The sequence below is a fragment of the Empidonax traillii genome, unplaced genomic scaffold, assembly GCF_003031625.1.
Source record: "Empidonax traillii isolate 1590-97213 ecotype Southwest subspecies unplaced genomic scaffold, ASM303162v1 scaffold376:size1174107, whole genome shotgun sequence".
NCBI classification, from domain to species: domain Eukaryota; kingdom Metazoa; phylum Chordata; class Aves; order Passeriformes; family Tyrannidae; genus Empidonax; species Empidonax traillii.
The window spans coordinates 1,120,140-1,145,879 of NW_020955569.1; the positions used below are offsets into that span (position 1 = coordinate 1,120,140).

The following is a 25,740-nucleotide window of genomic DNA, read 5'->3' on the forward strand; positions in this document are numbered from 1 at the left end:
ATAGCTGTTTAAATGCACCAGTCTGTTTCCTAAGGTACTGAGGAAATCCTAATGGTTTACATATATACACTAATTATGTCACAAGACACGGGAAGGCAGAAGATTGTACAGATCCCAAGCTGATGGAAGACAGCTGAAGTTCCGTAGCCAAATTGTTTTTGAGATAGAGATCTATGGCTGTAATGGGGTTTAGTCTGGGCAGGTGATCATACCTGTCACTAACAAGGAGTGCTAAGGAACTGTGGCTGTGTGTATCTGATGTGTGGTCAGACCCCATGTGAGTGAAATTAGGTGTTGTGCTTTGTTACATATCAGATGACAGTCTTTCCCTAGCCAAACAACTGACCATAGCAACTGGAGGAAACATCCAATGAAAATACAGAGATAGCTTTTTGTAAGGTTAAAGGGAGACAGTTTCTAATTGAAGACTTTTCCATACCTGTCTGAGGCATAACTTTGATAATGAATGGGTTATTTCATTAAATTTACTATAATAGATTATAAGCAAAATCCTAAATATGTAGGTTGGACAGTGCTATATTTTCAAAATGAAAAACTTTTAGCTGTGTGAGGTGAATATGGAGCAGGGCTCTATTCTTTTTCTTCTATCCTCTCATCAATTATGAATAACACAGAATTTGTGATTCTCTTGTAATAGACCCTCACATAAGGGTGTAACACAACCAAATGGTTGTGCATTGCTCTGTAGAGCTTATAACTTAAAGAGGAATACTGCCAAAGACTAAGGGCAGAGCTAATTATATACCAATATGGTTTAATGCTGTTTAAATGAAGCAATAGAAACCATTTAGTGAAGGGAAAACTTTAAACTTTAACTAGTCTTGCTATTTTTTCACCATTTCTGGTACAACAGTGCATATTTATGAAGACTGATTAGGAAACAGACTTTTTAATTTTATTTTCAGTGTTGAGACATAAACAGCTATGACTTTTATTAAGTGAATAAACAGAAAATTTAATAAAATCGGAACTTAGCTCCCAGTGTAGCTTTAATTATTTCCTAAGAAGCAAATTAAAAGTTTCCATTCATATATAAAGCCCTGGCACATGCTACTTCATGACATGGCCATGAGCAACCTGTTCAAGTTGGTCCTGCTTTGAGCAGAGAGTTGGACTGGAGACTGTCCAGCCTCAAATGTTCTGTGATTCAGTGATGCATTAGAATAGAGAATTTGAGGTCAAACAGATACAAAGAAGACAAGCATATGGGAGAGAAGCAAAATTAATTATTTTCTTTGCTGTTAGTAATGGAAGAACCTGGAAAGATTTCTTAGGGAGTGGAAGAGATGGCAAATAGGAGATACAGCAGAGGATTTCTCTAACTCTGGAATAACTGGAGTGTGTTACGTAGAATACGGATCAATAAATTACTCTGGCTGGATTTGGTATTCATTCAAAAAGTCATAAAACCCCTGCAGAATGAAAGAGCTGAATTGTTTACGGCCACGTGCAGGGGTCCCATAGTCCTATCCTGAGAAGGTGAAAGGTGATACGAAAGAATAAATGCTGGTGATAAACCCCTGTCTCAGGGCACATACTACCTCCTTTCCTTCTACAGTCACCACTCTTTTTTTTTTTTTTTTCCTGCTGTACAGTATTTATTTTACCCTGAATGTTTATGAGCCAGTGAAATTCTACACCTGCACATCTGAGAGGCCTTGAACCACTCTCAGGTAATAATAGATAGCAGTGAGAGTTTTGGAGCAGGTGGGAAGCAGGTCTTGAGTTCCTGGTGTTCAAACGCTGTTGCTCTTATCATTCTTCATGCAAAGGAAATAAACACAACTTAACAAATCTTCCTTTTATTAACTTCAAAACCAAAACATCTCCCTCCCCCAAACCAAGATGTACACGCTAAGACAAGGCTTTTCACCAACAAACCAAAAAGCCCTCAAACACATTCCCATGAGGCTGGTGTAATTAGTGTGTATCTCCAATAGGAAAAAGAATGGACTGCAGTAACTCCTTGAAAACACATTATTTGTATTATACAAACTACAAATAGTAAACAGCTACTATGAAAAATGAAACTAATGTTATAGTTGTTTTTGTAAACACCTGCAAAATTGTTTTGTTTCCACAGGCATTACATAGGAGTAAATTCCTTTTGTGAAGTGAGAATAGAACACCAAAATAAGAAACTTAAACTGCTAGACTGTTGAACAGTTAACTTCGGTAAATAATGCCTTATCTGAAGATAAAGGTGAGAGAACAAAACAGAGTTGTTTAGGAAAACAAAACACAGTTGTTTAGGTATGAAATTGTGTGCATGAAGTATTTCTGTATATTGCTAAACTTAAGCATGTTTGGGTTCTTTAATGATAGTGCAATTGTAAGTTTGAGTTCCTGTGAAGTCTGTGCTCTCTACAGATCAAGTCACTGTTCTCAAGATTTAAAAGCTGTGATGAGAGAGACAAATTACACAGCTCAAGAAATGGTTTTCCCATGACTGATTCTAGTAATGTGGAATTTCATCAGAGTTCTTGATGCAATTTGCTCCTCACTCAAAAGAAGGTACCTAAGAGTTACCACAGTGGTGAAACAGTAGGAGTGGAGTATAAACCTGTACTGCTTCCAGGGAAAACATGATTCTTCTGTAGCTGAAGTGAGGTCACCAAGTCTTAAAGATACCTACTTTCTTCCTTCTTTCCCCTTCTGCTGTTACAGTGTTTTATCTCTAATCTATTGGCTCAAACCTATTTTTTTCGTTTCTACAGACATAATTCATCCACAAAGACTCCATATTCAGTGGTTTATCACCTAAATGGGACATCAGTAGTGACAGGTAGGGAGATGGAAAGGATTATGTAAAAAAAGGAAAAAAAAAAAAAAAACAAGAAGAAAAGGAAATCTGTTTTAACCAAATGGATTCAAGCAAGGGAATGAGGGAAACAGAAGCCAATAAGGGCAGAAAAAGAGGAAAGAAGTGAAATGATCTGATGAGAATGTCATGAGGTCTAGTGCCAAGACATCATCATCATGATCATGGCTAGGCTTTGTGAACGAAGATTTGAGAAGGGCTCTACCCACTCTTGCTGTAAGCGTGTTGATGGCTGAAAAGGCCAATGCGAGATAGACAAGTCCGGTTGCAGAAGGCACAGCAGAAAGACTCCCCAGGTGATATCGACGAGATGCGATTCTTTCTGCATTGTCTTTTCTCCTCGAGAGTGATCCTGCGTGTGTTCTCAAAAGCAGCAGCAGCGTTATAGATGGTGTGTCTCCAGGCCTCCCGATTGGAGGCCAGGGTAGACCAATGGTGGTGATCAATACGGCCAAGGCTGAGGGATTGTTTCAGGCAGTCCTTGTATCTCCTCTTCGGGGCTCCTCTCTTGCAGAAGCCAGTGGCGAGTTCTCCATATAGCATGATCTTAGGGAGGCGATGGTCCTGCATCCTGGAGACGTGCCCTGCCCAGCGCAGCTGAGTTCTCAGCAGCATGGCCTCAATGCTCGTGACTGCTGCCTGTTCAAGGACAGACGTGTTGGTCACATAGTCAGTCCAGTGGATGTTCAGGATTGCAGGGAGGCAACACTGATGGAAGTGTTCTAAGAGACGCAAGTGGTGCCGGTAAATGACCCATGATTCAGACCCATATAAAAGAGTAGACAGTACAATGGCTCTGTAAATGTTGATCTTTGTACTTTTCTTCAGGTGTTTGTTTCGCCACACTCTTTTATGGAGTTTACCAAAAGCTCTGTATGCCTTTGCTAACCTGTTGTCTATTTCTGCATCAATCTTACCATCCAAGGAGATGCTGCTTCCCAGGTAATGAAATTGCTGAACTGATTTAAGCTCTGTTTCACCAATGGTGATATGGGGATGGTGGAAGACAATTATGAGTCATATATGTCTAGACAATCAGCAGCAGCAATAGCCGTCATTGATAAATTTTTTGGTCAGTTTTATCTTATTCATTGCTTTCAAGGTTTTCTCAGGACTACAGTAAACCCATGCCTTCTGGCAGGTGTTAAATGTTTGTTATATGAACTAGAAGAGGGATTGTTTTGCAGAACTGCCATGAGTAAAAGTAGCAAAACCATGGGATGATGCCAAGTAAGGAGACTCAGTTAATAGAAATATTCACGTTGCTGTTCCAGTGGTTGCAACTGACATTATACTCAATATAGGGCAATACAGAAGGGCACTGTTGTTTTCACATCATTATTTTCCTGTCTTTAGCCTCATTTCAAAGCATGGGAATCATACTAATTTAGAAGATTTTACCATTAGGTGTCTTCTGAGTAAAGGTCATAGAATGTGGTCAAAAGATAACACAATGCAATGGACAATATATGAACCATAAAGAGATTTACAGAGAAACTTTCTTAGGATTCAGTCTACAAAGCTGTTGACTATGGTATGAAAGTTAATATAAAATTTGGAAGCCTTTTACACTGAGTGATGAGTCACTATCAATAAAATGGAATAGGGAAAAACGCTGATATGAATCATTCTTTTATCATCCTTTTTTTTTTCTTTTTCATAGGCAGAAGTGCTGTGCCAAAAAGACATGATGGTAGAGCACTATCTTACCTTTTTACAAATATTTAAAATGTCAAATTGTCTGGGAAGAGGAGCCAAATTAAACATTACCTAACCCTAGGGTGCTTTAGCGTTGGTCACAGATGTCCTAGAAGAGAACATGCTGAGGTGCTTCATGGCCATAAAGCAAATGTGTTACTCTTGATAGTAAAACCACAACTGGAAGAAGTTCAAACTGGAAGTTTTACACAAGTTAATGTAAAATGCAGCTGTGCAACATTTCTAGAATACTATTACCAGAGAGAATGTTTCAATGAAGGGATGATCACCAAAGGTCTTAAGGACCTTTAACTAGACAGAAGTGAGTCCAGAAAGAGGAACTATAAAAGCAAAATAAACAGTGGTCCTGCAAACTCATTCCTTGTATATGTCAAATTATTTGTGCTCTTCAACATTTTAGGAGCTTCTGGGGGGGGGGGGGTATTTTTATATGTAATAAGAGAGGCCTGCTTCTGCATTCTGCTTGAGTGTTACCTTCAAAACATGAATGCTGATTCCCAAGCTATAATTTTTTCCTTAAGTGACATTTAAAATCAAAAAAGAGCAAAACCAGAAGCAAGAGAGAATGGAACTCACAGACTGACAATATTTGATCTTGTCTGCCTTTACTAGATGATTGCTTGTAGAATTAGAAAGAAAACTCCTAACATGTACAAAATGGGGTTTTGTTAGAATTGTTTAGTCCATTTGCATTGTCTTCTGGTGCTTCCATAAGAAAAAAACCCCAAAACATTTGTATTTAAGAATGAATATTTATCACTTCAAGAGGTAATATAGTCTTTGAATGTTACCCATTAACTAGGGTTAATATAGTTAGTTATTCTTTTTCTGGGTGTGTTAATGCGTAATTTATTCAGACTGGGATAGTACCTTCATGCCAGTGAGATGATGACAGTTTACTCAAGGGAAAGCTGTCCCTCATAATGTGTATCTGATGTGTGAATTGTGCATTTTTTTAAGTGTAACCAGTGCTTATCATTCCATGAGACAAATTGTCTACAATGGAAAACCAAGGAAAAGTATGTGAAATGAACAATTTCATGTCAATGATAATTAGAGAGGGGCCAATGCTGCAGCAGATTACTGGTGAACATTCACAGGCACTGGTTATTGTTTTCAGGAATGTAGGTAGAAAGTGAAAATTCTAATGAATTCTTACATAACTATGTAGCAACGCAGAAATTTTAATCCAAGGGCTTGAAGTAAACTAAGTTGGTTTTTAAACTGAGTGATAAGGATTTCATTGCTGTCAAAATGGCAAAGGCTGTAGAACACATTCCAATCCAAGTACCAGGTACACTTTGAATGATTGAGAGTATGATTCATTGTGCGTTGAAGTAAAGAGACATTTTTATTTTGATAGACCTGTGCTTTGGTCTGAAATTGAGATTATAATGGTTCCTCTAAAGGAATTAAGGATAATTGCACTTATTTATAATGGTGCACTAGTGCTGGGCATTTTGTGGATATGCCCCATGGTTATGTTTACTTGTTTTTTATATAGTAACTTAAAGGCACAAATACCCACAAAATGCCATCTGTCTTCATACCTGGCATACCATCAGCATATTCCAGACACGAGCCATCTGACAAGTAATTTTCCGTAGCAGAACTGATCACTGAGTGCTCAGATGTGGCAGCTACTGTATTTCTAAGGGTGATGGAATATACTATGAGAATATGATATAAAAATATAATTAAAATGGATCTGGATTAATAAGAGACAGGAAAAGAAAAGCAAAGGCTGAAGGGAGAGGTCTGTGTAAATGAGAAGCAGCCGTCATGCTAGATCTTATCAGATGTTTCGTCTCTCAAATGTGCACGAAGAATGAATGAAAATGAAAAGTATTTAAGGAGAGAATTCTACTTTTCTAGAGATGAAAAAGTAAAAGGAAAATATAGTTACATGACACAGAGCAAACTTCTTCCAGTCTTTTGTTAGGAAAGACATGCATTTACAGAGTTTGTATCTATTCTGTTAAACCCCAACACACAGCTGAAAGCACAACATTGATCCCAGAATTAGGGGAGAGACAAACTGAAGAAGCAGCTGGCCTGAGCTGTCACTAGTACTCCTGCGTTACTTCATGCTCAGTTGAATTGCTAAGATAACCAATGTTGCACAGGTTGAATCCGGAACGTTTCCAAGAACTGAGTTAATTAGTGAAATATCCTAAAGTTAACTAACTCCCCTGCCAAGAAATGGGCTCTTCCATTTTCCTCACATGATTATCTAGGCACTTTCACTTTTCCATATATAGGAGCAGTTCAGGGACTGACAGATCAGGCTAGGTAGGGATACAGACTTCAGGCACATGCATTCTCCTTGCATGCATGCCCAGATGCGAGCACATGCTGCTTTCACACACTGAAAGGCAAGTTAGCGAGAGGTAACAAGTGAAGACAGCCATAGTCCTGCTGATAAAGAACCTTCTCCTTAAAGAGAAGGCACTAAAAGTAGAACTCTTCCACTACTATTTATAGTAATTCATCAAGAAAAGCATCACAACCATGAATGGACCAGTGGATGGTTTATGTGATTACACGCTGGATGATGAAGGGGCTTTCATGTTCACATCGGAGTCAGTGGGAGAAGGACATCCAGGTAAGAAACTGGCTCTGGCAAAAGTGTAAAAAGAATAATGTTTTCATTTAAGATGAATCTTTTAAAAGTCTGAAGAAGAATTCACCTGCTATTAATCTTATTATAGAAGTTACACGTAACAGGGTGCTTCTTACTTTATTTCTTCTGTATGGACTTTGTCCATACAGACTGCAGAACTGCTATAACTAGGGTGCTTCCAACAGTGTACGTGTTTTTGCAGGGTGTGTGTGTTAAACTGAGGAGGATACTGAGGCTTAGGGTTGCTGCTCCTTCCTTTTCATCTGAATTTTTTTCAGTGTTCCTGTGGAGACAGTACTGTATCTCTGACAGACTCAAGTTTCACATATGGATAAGAACACATAGCTTGCTTTTTGACTTCTCTATCTCTATGGGCCCTGTGAAACTGTCCTCCACATATGCAATGCTTTAAAACTGTCACCCCACAAAGGAATATCCCTAAGCAGCCTGTTTTAAAGCCTTTTTTTAGTGGTCCCAGCAGCTGTACGGGGCAAAATCACTGATTTCCAACCTCGCTGCCTCCCGCCCCTTTCCATCATCTGATGCAATATATGGAATTGCTTAAGCAAATAGTGGACAGTTATTTGCTAAACTTTATGTATGGTCAGCAGAGATTAGTTCAATTTTATTGAAAACAAATATTCATCCACCATAAACATGTACCTTATGTCAACAGCAACTGTTCCCTCAAGTGAGGGCAGGGGACAATAGGCTATTTGATGTCCTGAAAAGTGTATTTGTTTTAGAAGCCAATTTGGTGGCCTGTACTTTTTGCTATAATAAGGCTTTTTCAGGTCTGTGTTCATGTTATGTGAGTAACTCATAAATGGGTGGAGTGACATAGTAGACGATAGAAAGGTTGGCAATAAGAACTTTGTGTCTATAGTTCTGATACTCATATGATATAAACTTATTACTGCAGATCAAATCCATGGCTGATGCAATTGAGTACATCTCCATCAATGTGGAGGCAGCTACATCAGGTTAAACCAGTTGGGGTTCTTTCTGATGTAACACAGTCAGAAAATGACAGCCAGGTTTTGTCCTTGGGACATAGGTCCTATCTCAAATTTATATATAATTAAATCCAGCATCTGTAGTGCTGTGTAGTTTCATAGGAAAAATAACATTATACAGTATGCTAATTTTAAATGGATGATGGTATTTCCAAACATGACAGGTCACAATTTATGCTACTCTATTCATTATTTTTAATCCCCTCGGGGCAATAATAGGGAACTCTCAGATCAGAAAGAGTTCAACTGAGTCCCCAGGTTTAGCTTTGTCCCTTGATTTCTTTCCTTCACTGGTTCTCTTTTTATCTTGTTTCTTGCTTTAGAATTTGGCCTACTTTTCAGTTCTTCTTCACATTCTCTTCTTTATTTCCAGACACTCCACTGGCCCTCAGTAGCTTTCTTTTAAGCCTCATGAACATTATTTTTCTCCTGTCTAAAACATTGGGCAGGCCCTTGAGAAACACTGTTACCAGTTGTCTGATGTGGGTACAGCCTCTTACCTGGCACAGGTTGGTAGGTCTCTGGGTACTCTGAGAAGTGAAGAGGCCACCTGGGAGGTTCATTGTAGAGTGAGTAGAAAATGGAAATTTACTTGGATGTTTTCAAGACTGCGATGCTTGTACTTTCTTAAACAGCCTAGATCTCCGTGTAGGGTACTGAAAACCCAAACCCTATGGCAAAGGGAAGATACCGATTTTCCAGATCAAAGAAAGACAGGTTGGCAGTAAGTAACTCTAGATAGTCCAGCAAATTCTTGTTCCTGAACACAGCCCAGCAATGGATCTTAATTGTCCCAGCTGTAGCTCTTAAGTTTCTTAAAGCAGATTGATCTCCCTTGCATCCTGGCCAACTCCCCCTTTTCCTTCTCTGATTTTGCACAAGAGGTGTAGACATGCCACTAGGATTTTATCACCCAGGAACATCTTGGCTATTTCTTAAAATGAGGCCCAGTGCCTGAGGCTGTAGTTGGGCTTCTGACGTTATCTGTAACAATAGAATTTTATTATGAGTTTTGATTTCCTCTGTTTATACAAAATGGATAATTTGCGTGTTCTTGATTATTTCTCTTCCGTATCTGATAGTATAATTTTGCTAGAGGGCATTATGTGAAGTAAAGATCCTGAACCAGATCTTTGTCTGGTGGAAATTTGAATTGTTCTGATTATATTAGGTGAGGACTGAATGCTTTAATGGAGACCTCCTCCTTAATCCAAAAACAGGAGAAATTATGTGCTTATTTATTTTATACAAAGAACTGCCTTATACCTGTGCAACGCCTCCAGCTGGGTGTCACTGAGAAGCCCAAATTCCCTGGAAGCAAGTAATAGCTGCCAGCACTTGACATACAGGTATTACCTCTGCTCCCCAGAGACATTATAGAAGACTGTTTATCCCATCTTCTCAATCCAGATTCTTCAAAATCACTTGGGTGCAGCATTTGGGAATCCCTTTCAGATGTTTATTCATTTAGTCATTTAGTGGAGTAAATTCCAAATTCTCTGAAGACTTCTTCATTTCAGTAGAATAATAAAAGCACACAGACAGTAGCATGGGCAAGAGAAAGATTCTGTATTTAGTTAGCTGGGGTTTGTCACTGCTCCATTTTGCTTAGTCCAGTTGTGTCTGTGCTGCACAGTGGTTTGACAGTGCCTTGAAACTCATTCCGTGTTTCTCTGCCCCTCAATGTCTTACAGATGTGAAACCACTTAGGAATAATTCCTTCCCCTATTTGCTGTGACTTCAGATGGAATTTCCTGCAAACTAAATGTCATTCAGTTTTCCAGAAAGTATCAAGGAGTCTTTAAAAATATAAGAGCAAACATCTGCTAAAAGCACCCTCAGATTTTCAACCATATTAAAAGCATGTGTTTATCTCCTAGATATTCACAGGGGGGAAAAATCACAAAAGAAAAAAAAAAAAAAACAAACCAGAAAATGTAGATCTTTCCAACAAGTTGATGCTTGCATGTCTTATATCTAAGATTATATATACCTAATGATATACATAATACTTCAGTTAGCTGCACATTGAACAAAGAACAGATGTACAAGACATTTAAACAGTGTTAATAGTGCAGTATCACTGCAGCTATCAACTTGCACTCCTCAAGAGTCTTTTAAATAGCAGAAATGTACTGCATAATTAAGCTATTTGAAGTCTTTCTAGTGAAACTTTTTTGGTGGAAAGCTCATTTTTTGATGAAATGCTCATGATAAGTATCTGCATTTCTTCACTGTTTTAATTTTTTACCAGAAAACTGAGAATGTCTCAGTTTGTCATATTTGGAATATAAAATTTCACATTCTAGTTTAAAATTATTTATTTTTTTCAGTTGATATAAATAAAATACCATTAAAAATGCTGACTTTTATTTTGATGATCACAGGTTTTGAAGAAGATTAACCATGCCATTTCAAATGTTCAGTGTTTTTTACTACACCATCAGAGTCAGAAGTGTTGTTGCACCTGTTTGTTGTACGTCAAAAAGTGCAGCTTTTTGAAATTAAATTTTCAGGTTTTACTGTTCTTCGTAGGATTTTTTTCTATGTGTGGTGAGTCTGAGAAACTTCCTGGGAAGGTCCTGAGAATTTGTGTTAGGCTCTTAAATATTCTAGATTCATATAAAAAACTTACATCCTACTATCTGGAAAATGTGAAGCTCCTTCTATTTATTGGAGATCACTTTTGTTGTTGAACACCTCCTTTACTTCATAATATGATAACTGGACTTTTGAGGGCTGGGCTTATCATCAGTCTCCCTAGAACTAATTTTATAGTTAGCAAAAATTGTTTCATGGCTATTTGGCATCTCTGCTGTAAGGATAAGTCTGTGGGATGATTTGATTTCATGAAAAGAACACATGGTTATCTAATACTTTCCTTCTCAGTCAAGAAATCCTCAGCTTAGACATCCCTTTTGCAAAAGTTATTGTATTGGAAAGTACTTCACTACATGAAAGGATGCATGAACTGAATTCTGACCTCTGAAAGCATTTTTTAAAGATGATAATGTCTCACCAGAGGTGGTCCATTATGCTTTCCCTGTTTCCAAAAGGAAAGGAAAAAAAAAAAAAAGCATATCCTCTCATATTTAGCAGCTGATAAGAGAAATGAGATGGCTGAGATGAGATATTTGAATACAGAATGAAGGGTGCACAAAGCTTGCTAAGCATTACTAAAAATAGAATGCCTGGTTTTATTTTACACCTGAGACCTTTGCTAATAGACATGCCTTTAATTTAATGCATTAATCAGCCAATCATCCAGCTAGATTTCTCTTTCCAGTCTTGATAGATATATCTGTATTTGTATTTGGGGATCTAGTTGCACTAGATCTCCTGGTTATTGCACCAATAATCAGATATGTAATGAATTATCAAACTGATTTGCCTCAAACTACTTTAAGATAAAGGCATGTTCTCAGCATAATACACTAAATTATCGTAATTTATTATTTTCAGTGATGGGGTTGTCACGTAGATTTTAAAGGCCAGAAGTGACCTCCACTATATAATCTGGTCTGACCTTCATACACAGGTAATATTATTTCATGAAAGAATTCTTCACACAAGCTAGTAAATGATGGATGAATTTCATTTATACCTTTTAAAATTATATCTAATTTTCATGTAGAGATTTGAAGGGAAAAGGAATCCTGAGTGACTCTAGATGAATGGTTTCAGTGGCTCTCACCCTTTTAAGATTTTGCTTTTCGAATCTTTATCTGATTTAGCTGCTTTCAATATCCATGAAATACTGTAGGTAGTAATGATACAGTTAATTAAAAAAACCCAAAAAACAACAACCAACTTCATGAAAACATTCTGTTAAATCTTCACTCATTGGTTTCACTGGCTGCTATGACTTGTGGTCCCTTAAGATCTTTAATGGGAGTTATAGTTCATTAATTAATTTCAACCACAGCATGCAAAGCCCACATAAGGTTCTTTGTAGCAGATGGCATGCTTCATGTGGAGCAAGGGCAGGGGTCAAGGGTTCATGGCATAGAAATTCTGAGTGGTGAAAAAAAGACAAAAAACCCCAGTCCTGGCCACTAGAACCAACAGGACATTGGACCTGCACTAGAAGGGCCATTCTAACCCCATTTGCTTTGTTGTTTTACCCAGATAATCAAAAATTACATATTTTCTTCAATAATTTTTCTTTCATGCTTGAAAATATGGCTCTATTTCCATATAAAAAAGAAAAATTTGAAGAGATCAAGCAGAGATACATTTCAATCACTCCTGCCACCTGTGTCCCCAGGTTTACTAAACAAGGTTCAGTTGGACATCTGATTAAATTGCAAGAATGGTATCTGATTCCTGTTTGATAGTAATTGTCCCAGATTTAGTAATCCATGTACAGTTCTTGTAAGGCTGAAAGTTCCAATGCAGCTGACATTTGTTAATTGCTTTTCATGTTCATCCTTTTTGTGTTGAAGTGGCTAATATGGGAGACAAGAGTATCAGAATCACATTGGTTCTCCAGTCTTTGATTTGTCCCTCTTAGCTAAATGTACACCATCTTCCTGAAAATAAATGAGAATTTGTTTTGATTTGAGGTTAAATGTATTAAAAGCCTCTAATGACAGACTCTTACAAAACATTGCTTTCCAGCAGATTGTGTTGCACAGGGCAAGGTAGGAGATTATTTTGCCACGTTATGGCAAAGTTTAAACACAGTATGCAATGCTGGACTTTTTTTTAAAGAATGATACAATTAAATTATATGAGAAAATTTGCTATTTTCATGTAGAAGGCATTGCTGTGGGGGCTGCCCTTTTGTGTTCATTAGATTAGCTACATTATTTGAATAAGATTCAATATTTGTTATGAGCATGAGAAAAGAAAGAAATAGATAAAAGATTATTACGATAAACCTGAGTTGAAACCTTTGTACTTGGCAGGTAACTAAAGATTTACTTCAGGCAAACTTCAGTTGATAAACCCTTCTTGCTCCTGTGTGTGTACTCCCTCTGCTGCTTTCGGTGCAGGTGTTTTTAGGAGGCAACGTTGCTGGATGGTAGGAAGCAGTGACGAAAAGCAAACCTGGAACAGGCTTTCAACTGAGCTGTGATTATCTGTATTGATCTAAATACTTTCTTAGGCTTTACCCACAGTGTTGGTCAGATACATTCTAACTTTCTGCTAGGGCAATGGAAGTTGGTGGTGGAACATCATCTTTCTGTTAGAATATCCCTGGTGTGGAGGGCATGCTGTATTGGATTGTGGTGTTAGAGGAGGAAAAGGCTGCGAGGAAAACCTCAGCCCCTGTTCATTGTTTCACACCTAAGTGTAAAAAAACTACAGGTGAAGTTATAATCACTGTTAGTTTACACCAGTAAGTAAATTCCCCACTGTATCTATGGAGTTTTTTTGCAGGATGCTTCATACATCTTTCTATTTAGCTGGATTACATATGCAAGTAATAAGCAATAAAAGAATTCCTTTCTGAAATACCTACTCAGAGTGGCGCAAGCAGTCCATGGTTTGTATTGAGTGCTACGGTTTTGAATCACAGCTTTGATGTCTTGCAGATAAAATCTGTGATCAAATCAGCGATGCTGTACTAGACGCCCACCTCAGACAGGACCCAAATGCCAAGGTTGCTTGTGGTAAGTTGTTTACTACTTTGGTTGAAGTCATCACACATTCTTTTTTTAGCATGTTGAAAAGAGCTAGCTCATTTCACTCATAAAAAAATGACATAAGAATTTCAGTTTTGAAGAGAAGGAGAGATGAGAAGAGACGGTAAAAGTTTTTATAAAGACTGAAGCTTAAGCGGGCTGAAGATTTTGTGTGTGGACTGAATTGTCCTGGAAGAAACAGATTTGGCTTGATTAGAGTGGATTTTTTAAAGAATATTTGAATGTTTTGTTGACAAGTTTATTTATTTAATAAAGTACTGTTTTTTCAGTCCAAGTTCATGCTTGTTTTTTGAAATCTACTTGGAGTTATACCATCAAATCTTGGGTTATTACTGCAGTTCATGTATTATGTAACTAAACCCCATCTTCAGATTCTTCCTGCTGGGACTGGAGGCAAGTTTTCAAAATAGTTGATCACTCATTAGTTTTATTTAGCCTCAGTATATACCTTAAACTGTTAAAGTGGCTTTAAAAATCATGGTTTAATGCTAAATTTCCCTAAAGTTGGGGCATATCACTGAATGCTCATGCTCAGTGTTTTGACTTTCCCATTTGTAAATAGGACACGTTAGTCTTTTCCTTGCTTTCAGGCATATGGTGAATATGAAATGAATTTGTTATGGAAGGGGATAATAATGCTAAAATAATGGGTAGAAAGGATTTACACAGTATATACCCAATAGACCTCTCAAAATCACCATCGTCACAACACACAGTTATTTTTCTTACTAAACTGTCTTATTCTGCTATTGTAATCCTCTTTTCATCTCTCTTTTCAGAGACAGTATGTAAGACAGGAATGGTGTTGCTCTGTGGGGAGATCACATCTCGTGCTATTGTGGATTATCAGCGAGTTGTCCGAGATGCAATTAGACATATTGGCTATGATGACTCAGCTAAAGGTTGGTGGAAAAACTCATGAAATCCTGAAAGAGCAAGCAATAGCAAGTGCAAAACAGGTCTGTCACCAGTTCCATACATGGACTTTAGCAAGCCTGATAAAAACTGAACATACTGTGTGAAAGCTGTTTGCATGGTGCTACATGATACACTTTCTGGCTTTATCCCAGTAAGTAAGAAACTGCCACTTATTAGTTAAAACTGAATTGTGAATAGACAGACTATACTTTGAACTGTGGTATAAGGCCAGAATAGTTAACTGGCTCAAGCCAGAAGCTTGAGCCACAGAACTTACTACTCCTCCAAATCTGAATGAACTTGACCCTTGGTTTTACATTTGCCAAGCAGGCGGATGCATCTTGGTTTGAAAGAGAGAGAAGAAACACGGTTCATTTCATTGTACCTTTATATTTTTGTACTGTGGTACCATCTGGAATTTCAGGTGTAAAGCTGGTTCTCAGTGTCGAGGGTGCTCTGTTAGCTTTGAAGAACTACTTGAGGAGGGTGCAGTGCAGACCTGTTTTGTGTGATTTGCAGATGATTAAAACAACAAAATGCTCTACTTACCAAACACATTTCACTTTCTGATTTGCATGTGTCTGTTTATACAGTATAAATATTCCAAGTAGTCTGTTACAGTAGAGTGTATCTTTTAAGAGCTTTTGGTTAAAAAGTTGTTTACTGCAGTCCTTTAACTGCTATTGAATTTGCAGGGAGATTGTGGTGGGAGAATATTACTGCAGCACATCTGCAGGTTGCCTCCACTATCATGTAACAACAGTGCTTATAGAAAACATTGGCAAATCTAGAAGGTCATAAATCTTTTGTTTATCCTAACTGCCAAAAATTATGAGGGGAGATGCAGTGACCCAGTAAAAAGCAATTTCTAGAAGTAAAAAAAATAAAAATTAAACCAAACAATTATACAAAAATACAATTTTCTTTCCTACATAGTTTACTTTAAAAGAGAGTGAAGAGCATTCAAGTAGATCACATGCATATGGACATGTGTATATGTTGTACTGGCTAAACATAAGTTTGGTCAGCAGCTGTCAGTGGCTACAGTTCTAGGAAAGGTTGGATTTGAAGAGAAGCAAGTTACTACCAATATACCTGGGAACAGGTGGAAAATTTTGCCACAATCTTCTTCCAATTTCTTTTTAAAACCTTACGTTTGGTCTTTGAAATTGTGTAAATTCCCACTTCAAGATTTGCTGTGAAACTTGAATCTGGGTTGTTTTTTTTTTTTTCTCTGTTTGTGGTTCACACAAAGCCCCATGAGAGATTTAGGCACAGACACTACCTTACATGTATTACAAATAATGTGTTAGAGAGCAGAGCCTTCAGTTGCTGAAAACATCAGCTTCCACGAATTGATGTAGAAGGTTTTATAACTATTTATTTTGGAGAGACTCATTATTTACCTTTTTGTCTAATTTTCTGAGTTGACATTAATAATTTGAATGGGCTTGGCACAGGGAGCCAGTGCAGGAGAAAATAAGCATCAACAAGCAGAAAAGGCAACCCTATATACCCCACACCATCCTAAAAAAGGTTTCAAGTGTAGTATTTACAAAATAATTACTGAAAACAGTGGAAAGGTTTTGCGTTCTGAATGTGGTATCCTATATAAAATGAAAATTTTGTCATATGGTTCCATGTTACTTTTGCTAATTGTGACAGAAAAAGCTAATTCATTGCTATTCTTTTTTTCCAAATAGGCTTTGACTACAAGACATGTAATGTTTTAGTGGCACTGGAACAACAATCACCTGATATTGCCCAAGGTGTTCATCTACACAGGAATGAAGAGGATGTTGGTGCTGGAGATCAGGTAGACATGGCATCCCATCTAAAGCATCAAAGATGTTTTAGTAGAAGAAGTTTACCCCATCTTACTGCCCTATTTTCTTTGTCAAAACCCTCGTCAAAATATTTCCACACTTCTGTCTTGGGCTACCCCAAAATAAAAAATGTGTTTTTATTAAACAGTTGAAAGTTCTTTGAGAGCAGGCTTGTCCTGGTGCTTGTTTTAGCACTCCATTCAAGTAAGGAGAGCTCTTGCAGTCGGTAGTAGCTGGGGAGGTGCCCTTCAGAACTTAGCAAAAGGTTTTTGGTTACATATTTCATGTTTTTGCTGAGTAGATTTAGGTTCATCAGTCCATTCATCTTACAGCAAGACTTGTCATGTAAGATGGAATAAACAAGGGATCTTTTCACTTTCACAGAGCTTTTGAGATTTTGCACAGCCAAAAATTAGGTGATGTTTCCACTGTTCTCAGCATTAGCACAAAGAATGCCAGAGTGCTTTTAACTCTCACTTATTTCCCGGAGGCAGCTTTTGTAATAACTGTTCCACATAATTAAGGCTGTCCAAACTGCATTTCTGTGAGCTAAATAACACATGTAGGTAATTATGGTATGTTCCTAAGAGAGAGACACCAACACAAAAACTCCATAATCTGACTGATGCCAGTATGAGTGAGTTTAGCATTTATAGTAGTTATCATTAGAAGTAATATCTAGTTTATAACAATGCTGTTGAAAACTGTAAGTGAAGGTATCAGAGGGCAGGAGGCAAGCTAATATTGTTCAAAAAATCCCTTAAGGACTAAATTAAAATGGGTTTACACTGTCATGGAGTCATAATACTACATAAGATGAAAAGATATCTGATTTTCTTTGGCACTTTGGTGGCCTCCCTTCCCATTCCCATCAAAGTACATTCCTGTCTTTTCTCTCTCCTTTTGTCCATAAAAGGAAATGCTTCTAACTCTATTTAACAAATTATAATCTGGGAACATGAGTGAATACTGGTAGAAGCTGTGACTAGAAGCATATGGCATTGAAAAACCTGAGGCAGGTGCCTTAAACTGGTGAATGGAATGTCCTTCATGGAGTGCTCACATCCCATTCTACTGTCATTTCAGATGCGAGTTGCAGTGTCTGTGTCTGTACTCATGCGCAAAAGCCTCTGCAACCTTTTCAGGCTACTGATAACATTTTTGCTATGACAAAATATTCCTTAAACTTTTTCTCCAGCAAATTTTTTTTTTCTGTGAAAGAATCTAGTTTGTTGGGGTTTTTTTCCACAGAAACATCTCCATTTTTATCCAGGTTTCCAGTTCAACATGTAAACCTTCAGGTTTCCAATTGAAAAATCTAGGAACATGGTTTGTTTCTCATTACACTGTAACATGTTGGAGCCTGATCTGAGTTTAGGCTTCTTGCACTGTAATGTAAAACAGGAGAAAGTAAACCTGAGGGTACTGCTTACTCTTTGCTTCAGATGAAATCTCATTGTCTTTGGTTGTGGTGCCATTAAGAGTGATTGAAGTACGTTTTCTCCCCCTCTAGGGTTTGATGTTTGGTTATGCAACTGATGAGACAGAAGAATGTATGCCTCTAACAATTATTCTAGCTCATAAACTGAATGCCAGGTTAGCAGAGCTGAGGCGTACTGGAGAACTTCCTTGGCTGAGACCTGACTCTAAGACACAGGTAAATACTGCTATGGTTGTCCAGATAGCTGAAAACTGAGCACATCAATTGCTGTCTTCAAAACCATTTAGTATTTCTGGAAAGAAAAGGTGTTAAGGTATCAGGATAACCTGCAAGTAACACATAAAGCTTTTCCACTGCTTATGATACTGTTCTGCTCGACTATTGGAAAATGGTTAAGTTGTATTGGAGCCCTTAACCACCTACCAGTGAGGAGACATTTAATCCTTCAGACTTAAGTGTTTTGTGCTCACTGAAAACTTGGCAGGACATCCAAAGGATTTATTTGTATTTAGGGATTTGGGCTGACATTTTCAAGATGCACTGAGAATGTAAATTTCTGAGGCTTGGGAGTTTTGATGGAAATCCCAACTAAAAGACACATTTTGGATGATTTCATAGAGAATCAGATGGTCTACCAGATGAGTTTATTTTTTGGTTTTTTGCTGTTGTTGTTGTTGTTTTCTTCCATAGCATAGAAAATATGAAGTGAGAAAATAGGCTTCATTTCTCATACCCTGGCAACAACATGAGCAGTGATCAGTATAATGTCTATCACCACTGAGATTTTGCTACAGTTTTGCTTTTGGAGTAGTGTACATGACATTTGATGAATACCAGCAATACATTTTATAGTAACTTTGGTGTTTTCTTCCTCGTTCTCCCTGTTCTGTCCAGGTCACAGTTCAGTATATCCAGAAGAACGGAGCAGTGATCCCAGTGCGTGTGCACACCATCGTGATATCCGTGCAGCATGATGAAACCATCTCGCTGGAGAACATGCGCAGAACCCTGAAGGAACGTGTGATCAAAGATGTTGTCCCTGCAAAATACTTGGATGAGAAAACTGTTTATCACCTTCAACCTAGCGGACGTTTTGTTATTGGAGGGCCTCAGGTTTGTCTTGTGTTGTTTTGGTGCTCTTATGGGCTTGCCTTTCACTCTGTGTGTCTTAAATGCTCAGTTTTTTGGCACATCTGTCCTGAGGTGTAAGGCGAAAGCTGCGTAGTGCAAGTTTTTCCTGCAGTTGTATGTGGGAAGAGGGCTCAGGATTTCATGGCAAAGTAACCTCTGAGAGCATGGTTACACTGTACACGTGTTGTGACTAGGCAGGCAAGTTGAGCTGAATCTCACATTGCGTGTGGAATGTACAGCCCAGCTCTGAGTTTCCTCAAACCCTCTTGAGACCAGCACTGAGTGAGACATGCAGTCCCTTCTCATGGAAAGCATTTCTTACAGAGAGATGGACAAAGAGAAGGTTTACTTGTCTTACAGTGAACCTGATTTTCAGATCTGCATAGCTCTCACTGTTCTGCCTGACACCAGTAAGAGCTGAAGGTGTTCATCTGTCCTGAAAATCAGCCCCAATAGGCTTCTTCTGGTGAGAAAATAAATGTTCCTTTTACTTTATTTGGGCAATGCAGGGGCTGGGAATTATAATTTGATCCTGCACTCACAGAAGTCAGGCAGAACTTCCACTCTCTCAGATTTAGTTTTTGCAAACAAATTCACCGTTGCCAATGTTTTAGTCTTCAGATCCTTTCAGAACTACCATAGCAAAATTTCAAAGCTCATTCCTGAAATTAGGTTCAATTTTACAGTAAACACAAGTAGACACTGTTTTTCCTTTGTTGTTCAAATTCCTTCATTTACTGGAATTTGCCAGAATTATTTCTATAAAAAATGTATTTTTCTGCAATTGAATTGGTTGTAGCACTGTAATTTTGCGTATCACTGACATCCTAGACTATAAGTGGAGAATCAAACTTGAGCTGTAACTTGAAGTGAATGAACCAATGCAGCAATCATAGCTGCACACAAAAAAGGCTACATATATGAAAATTTTGATGTGTGCAGTGAACTGCACCCATTAAAAATGTAAATCTTTCAGATGTGTACTAGCTAGAGCTCTATTGCATATGTTTGCACATACAAACAGAGGCACGTCAAAGTGTCTGTTTACAGCTTTTTAAACCTGGACTAAGTTTACTTAGTATGGGCCAATCAGCCTATGTGTCCGTGACCTTACAACTGCTATCATCCCTTGTGCAATTTACAATAGCATTGCAGCAACCAGAAAATAACTATTTCTTTTCTTGTCTTGAACATCTTGAACTTTCTGGTTACTTTTCAGAGAAGCGTTACCAGTTATATTTTTAACAAGGCTAGCTGTAGAAAGCTGCCTTAGCCTCCAGCCCAGTTCATCTAAGGAAGGAACATGTATTTTACTCGGGATTTTCACTTTATGTGTTTGAGTGCAGTGGTGTCTTGAATTCTGGCTATGGCAAAATCATTAGTTTTGCTGCTGTCACTGTTTTCCCAACAGCAAAACCCTCTGGTGCAGTGAGGACATTACAGCTCTTCACAATAATGACTTTCACATGCTTTACAGATGCTTTTATGCTTGTTCAGCACCTTTGAAACACCCTTTCACATGTCCATTTATTTCTCTCTTCTCTCACTCCGTTCTGCTGTCAAGTCATGAGGGTACACAAAGTGTTCTCATTGCAACTGTCTGTGCCATCAAAAAATAAGGATGAGTCAAGCAGAAGAACCCGAGGACAGGTTCCTTTAGACAGCCTCAGTTATCTGAAATTCGGATTTACATCTTGCTCCTTCCTTAGCAGAATTACACAAACAGTGCCAAAGGTTTTCTTCTGTGTATGTGCATAGCCTTCCTAAGAAAAACTTTGACTCTCCACTCATGTTTGCCGTGCAAACATTCCAGCAGATGAATTTTAGTTTCATGATGTTTTAAGACAAAAAATTTCAAATCTGCCTGCAGATTACTGAATTTAAAATTTGAACACATTTCCATTCACACCAAAAGCTTAAAAGGATTTAGTAAATTGCGGGGGTCAGACAATTAGTCAGCTCTTGATCAGCTAACCCAGATCAAATGAAAATATAAAGTTCTTGTAAGGAGCAGTCAGGATAGTTGTATAGGCAGCTAAAAGGTTATCTGCACTTCCTTATTTAATATTTTAGAGTATTCATCTATAAGTATCTGTTCTTAGAAAGAAGTAATCCTTCCTTCTCAGTTACCGATTACTAGTACTCCATAGCTGTTGTGTACAGTTTAAATTAGACTATAAATAATTTGGAGTTGGAAATGTGGTTTTTAGTACATATTTGTATGACAGTCTCTGACACCAATCTGAATCTGCTGGGTGTCAGCAGCCATATAATGATGTATAAGGTAGCACTGAAATACCTTTTAATGGTAAATAAAAAAATCTTATTTACTATTTATTATTCACACAACTTCAGATTTTGACCAAAAGATATGAAAACCTGGATTTTTTTGTTGTGGGGGTTTTTGGGGGTTTTTGTATGTGTGGTTTGGGTTTTTTTAAAACTGTGAAATCTCTCAATGGTTCCTATATGGCACATAGTTTTTTAGCAATAATCTGTAATTGGTTTGAGTATCATAGGTACATAATTTCTAAACCAAAGTTTCCATATTGCCAGGAACATTCACTTTTAAAACAGGAAGTGCATGCTCTAGCTATCTATGTGTAAATCTCTGCTTGACAAATGCATGGATGGCTCATCTTGTGAATCTGGCTTTAAAGAACAATTTTAGCTACTGTTGTAGCTTGGTGAGACAAGTTCATTCCTTCAGCTGCCCCACAGCATTCCCTGTGTGGTGACTTAACTTACACATAGTTGTAGTCTCCTTAAAGAATGCACAGCCTTGTTTGAGAACTTACAGTAGAACAGATTGTAAAATGGACAAATTCTGTTGCTGATCTAGGGTGATGCTGGTGTTACTGGGCGGAAGATCATAGTGGACACTTACGGTGGCTGGGGAGCACACGGAGGTGGGGCCTTTTCGGGCAAGGACTACACGAAGGTGGATCGGTCAGCTGCGTACGCAGCCCGCTGGGTGGCCAAGTCTCTTGTGAAAGCTGGGCTCTGCCGCCGTGTCCTGGTCCAGGTATGGATTGCCAAGAATGTTGCTCTTCTCAAAAAGGTGCTTCCTTTTCAGATTGAATATGCATCGTACAAGACACCGTAGTAGAAGAGGTCTTGGTGATGGTTTGGGGTTGAAGAACAGAAGACTTGATGTGCTTCATTCAAAACCACTGCAATGTCACTAATATCAGCTTCTTGGAGCTGGAACTGTTCATTTAGTTTTCTTTTTATGGGCCATTTTTCTGGACTTTTATTGAGCGCTCAAGCCTCTGACACTTACTGTTATGGAAATGAGCATGGGGTGACTGGGTAATGGGGAAGAAATTTATCCGGAGACCTCAGCATTTTCAAAGTATTCTCTTTTTTTCCTACAAATATAGATTGTGCAAATATGATGAGTGAAGAAGAGGCCTTAGTTTGCATAAGGAGATTCATAAAATGAATGCTTTCTTCTGCAGCTTACTGTTGTCCCCTGAGGTGCAGTGTTTATTGGCTAACTATGGCACCTTTTTTCACACAGGTTTCTTATGCCATTGGGGTTGCTCATCCATTGTCCATTTCACTGTTCACTTATGGAACTTCCAAAAAAACAGAGAAAGAGCTGCTGGACATTGTACACAAAAACTTTGATCTTCGGCCTGGAGTCATTGTCAGGTATAGAAACACACAAAAAGGAAAATATCTTGGTGGTCACATCCTAGAAATGACTTCTTGCAAAACCTTTAGCTGTTGCTATGTAAGAGGCAGCCTCTTGAACTAGCAGGGGATTGTTCCATGCAGTACAGGAGGACTTTCATTCTGTCATTTTGTTAGTATTTACCGTCGATAGTTTTTATGGTTCTCCCCATGTGCCATATATTTTAGGATTACAGATATATTTTTCAAGTTTCATATGCAGCATATACTTTCAGCATTTGGCCTTCAACGGCATATGGAATTTAAATAAAACAACTTTTGTATTGCAAGAATTTGATATTATTTTACTGTGAAAACAAATGTTTTGTTTTACAAAATTAATTGAAAATTATTTCATGTTTCCACCTACAATTAATAATTCTCAATAATAAGGCCTGTAGTCCTGAAGTACTTGACATTTAAGTTGTGTTATCACTTTTATTGTCCCCATTGGACATGTTCACTGGTATGCTTGCATCTCCAGAATATGCTTGTTCGACTAAGGGTGTGAAATGGCTCTCAACATCAGGATTTTAATAGTAGTTATCATGAAGTATCTTAATATGACAAATTTTCACTTCTTTTTATTATATACACAGGGATTTGGATCTGAAAAAGCCCATTTACCAGAAGACTGCATGCTATGGTCACTTTGGAAGAAAGGAATTCCCATGGGAAGTGCCTAAAAAACTTGTCTTTTGACATTAGCAGTCACCTTTTAAAAACAGAAAGGAAGTCCACTAATGATGAGGGTGCTCCTGAAAATTAAATTTAACAGCTTTGCATTCAACAAAAGGAATTTTAGATTTTAAATGGAAAGAAAGAAAAGGATATTTTCTTGGAAATTGATTTTTTTAACCCTCAGTGTCTTTCATTATCCAAGATAATGAAACAGATAATAAAAAAGAGACAGAGTCTCTTTTTTTAATCAGCATAAGACAACAAAATACAGTCTACTCTTAACTGCTGCTCTGTTGGTTCTTTCGATAAAGTTTGACTCAGGTACTCAAACCAATAGCTGAACCTCAAACCTTTGATGGGCAAAGGTGAAGACAGCTTTCCCAACTCTGACTAAGGATCAGCAGATCTCTTGCTTCTAATTAGATGACGGGAAATTCTGGGGTCCAATTTCCTTACTGGAGTTAGCATTGCATACAGCTGGGGGTTGCTTTGATGGGAGAAGGCTGAATATCGCCCAACTCTATCTCGGCCTCTTTTATAAAAGATGTTATCCTATATGTAATATTTAAATCACCTTCACTGTATATGTGCTGTTATTGTTGTGTTTCAATTACCTGTGGTTTTGAAACAGAAATGCTCTCCTATGAAACAACAATCATAGAATAAAAAGCTTTTTCCTACCCTGAATGTAAAGGGGTCTCTTTTTCTATGTTGTTTTTTTGTTTGTTTGTTTTTGTTTTTGTTTTTTTAATGTTGCAATGTAATAGTTCATCTCAGCTCAGCCTCTTATACTCTTGTAGGATTTTAGTTTACCAACATAATTGAATTTTTTATTAGATTTTGGAATTGTGATATGAATTTGTCTTTTAATACGTGTGATCACTCTTTAGTCCTTGTGATTAATAGAACCTTGGTGAATAAGTATTTTTATTTGTGGCTCTTAAGTTGGTGTTATTCAGTATCCTTTCATAATTTTTGCTCCCAAACGTTAGGTTTATTGCATGGCTTTCTGTGTTGGATGTAATTTGGGAATAAAGTAAAGCACAGAGAAATAACTGCAAAATAAGACATAGCATGAGGTTAAAATTTGGCCAAAGAGGTTGACCCTAGCTGGCTGTGTGTGCCCCATGCACACAGAACATCCTTGCCTGTGCTAGTCCTTGGCTGTGGGGTTTGGGTACTGCTGGATGGTGTGCCCCCTTACTCCTGATCGACCCGGTGACAACCTCTGCTCCTGACAGGTCAGGGTTACTGCTCTGCATGTGGGCTGGATCAGTCCAGACTGAGGGCAAGGACGTTTTTTTGCCCACGTGCTGTCTTCTCCTAGACAGTGGCAAACTACTTTTTTGCAAAGGACTGTGGATTAATCACAGGTTTGTTTAAATTTGGAGTCTGTGAGATCTTCTGCGATCGGTTTTTGTTGTCAGCAGGCAACAAGGAGAACTTAATCCTGAAATGCAAGGGTTATCTGTGTATGGCCCCCAAGAGGGACATCGTGGTTTACCCAGCATTCTGTTAAATCTTCTACGCTGGAGAAATGCTGCCACCCCGTGTTTATCTCTTAAGAAATGTCTTTGTACAGTGCCTCCCAAATAGATGTGGGGGAGACTGCCTGACTGTGATGAATGCTAAAGAAAAAGCTGCCCTTTATTCCTTTCGAGTATGTCATAAACACAATGTCTATCTGGTCAAGCCAGAGGCTGCTCCACTTTATTAATTATGCTCATGTTCCTGAGATGGCATATGAAGACATTTCTCTGGGAATGTGCTGGATGCATTGCTATTGGCTTGACTTCTTCAGGATCACCTGGTCATAATATATCACACTACAACCAGAAGAAGAAAATGAATGAAAAATTAAAAAAAAAAAAAGAAACCTGAGAAGGTAAGTGCCTTATAAATAAAGGTGGTGTGTAACACAACATGGAGGCAGAATGTCCATGTCTCAACAAAAAAACACACCTGCAGACCAAATGAACAGTTCTGCTCTGGTAGTGACAGTAACAACCATTAAAGGTTTGTTGGAGAGGAGGGGTAGGTGGGGGTGTGTGTGTGTAGCTGTTTGGTGGCCAGGCAGGGTTGGCTGGAGGCTTGGCAGTGTGGATGGGAGCGTGTGTGACAGGCTGTCAGATGAAAAGCTGTGACTGTGAACCCTGGGTTTTGCAGATGGGGTCAGCACACCCCTATCATGTTAGCAGTAGCTGAAAAATTGGA

At 38.2% G+C, this 25,740-nt stretch overlaps 1 protein-coding gene across 1 annotated transcript; it reads left to right on the plus strand.

Moving 5' to 3' along the window:
- Positions 1 to 6,795: 6,795 nt before the first annotated feature.
- On the plus strand, positions 6,796 to 24,213 carry MAT1A (methionine adenosyltransferase 1A). Its single transcript, XM_027893016.1, has 9 exons — positions 6,796 to 7,166; positions 13,741 to 13,818; positions 14,631 to 14,753; positions 16,473 to 16,585; positions 18,109 to 18,252; positions 18,931 to 19,149; positions 22,010 to 22,192; positions 22,691 to 22,824; positions 23,445 to 24,213. Exons 1-9 carry the CDS (start codon positions 7,073 to 7,075, stop codon positions 23,545 to 23,547), a joined length of 1,191 nt encoding a protein of 396 aa, XP_027748817.1. The 5' UTR covers positions 6,796 to 7,072; the 3' UTR covers positions 23,548 to 24,213.
- The last annotated feature ends 1,527 nt before the right edge of the window (positions 24,214 to 25,740 follow it).

What these genes read in the sequence shown, in the direction of transcription:
- MAT1A (XM_027893016.1), top strand. Translation starts at nt 7,073, where the DNA reads ATGAATGGACCAGTGGATGGTTTATGTGATTACACGCTGGATGATGAA. An exon ending in ATGTTGGTGCTGGAGATCAG is followed by an intron (nt 16,586 to 18,108) that starts GTAGACATGGCA and finishes CTCCCCCTCTAG; the next exon opens with GGTTTGATGTTTGGTTATGC. An exon ending in GACCTGACTCTAAGACACAG is followed by an intron (nt 18,253 to 18,930) that starts GTAAATACTGCT and finishes TGTTCTGTCCAG; the next exon opens with GTCACAGTTCAGTATATCCA.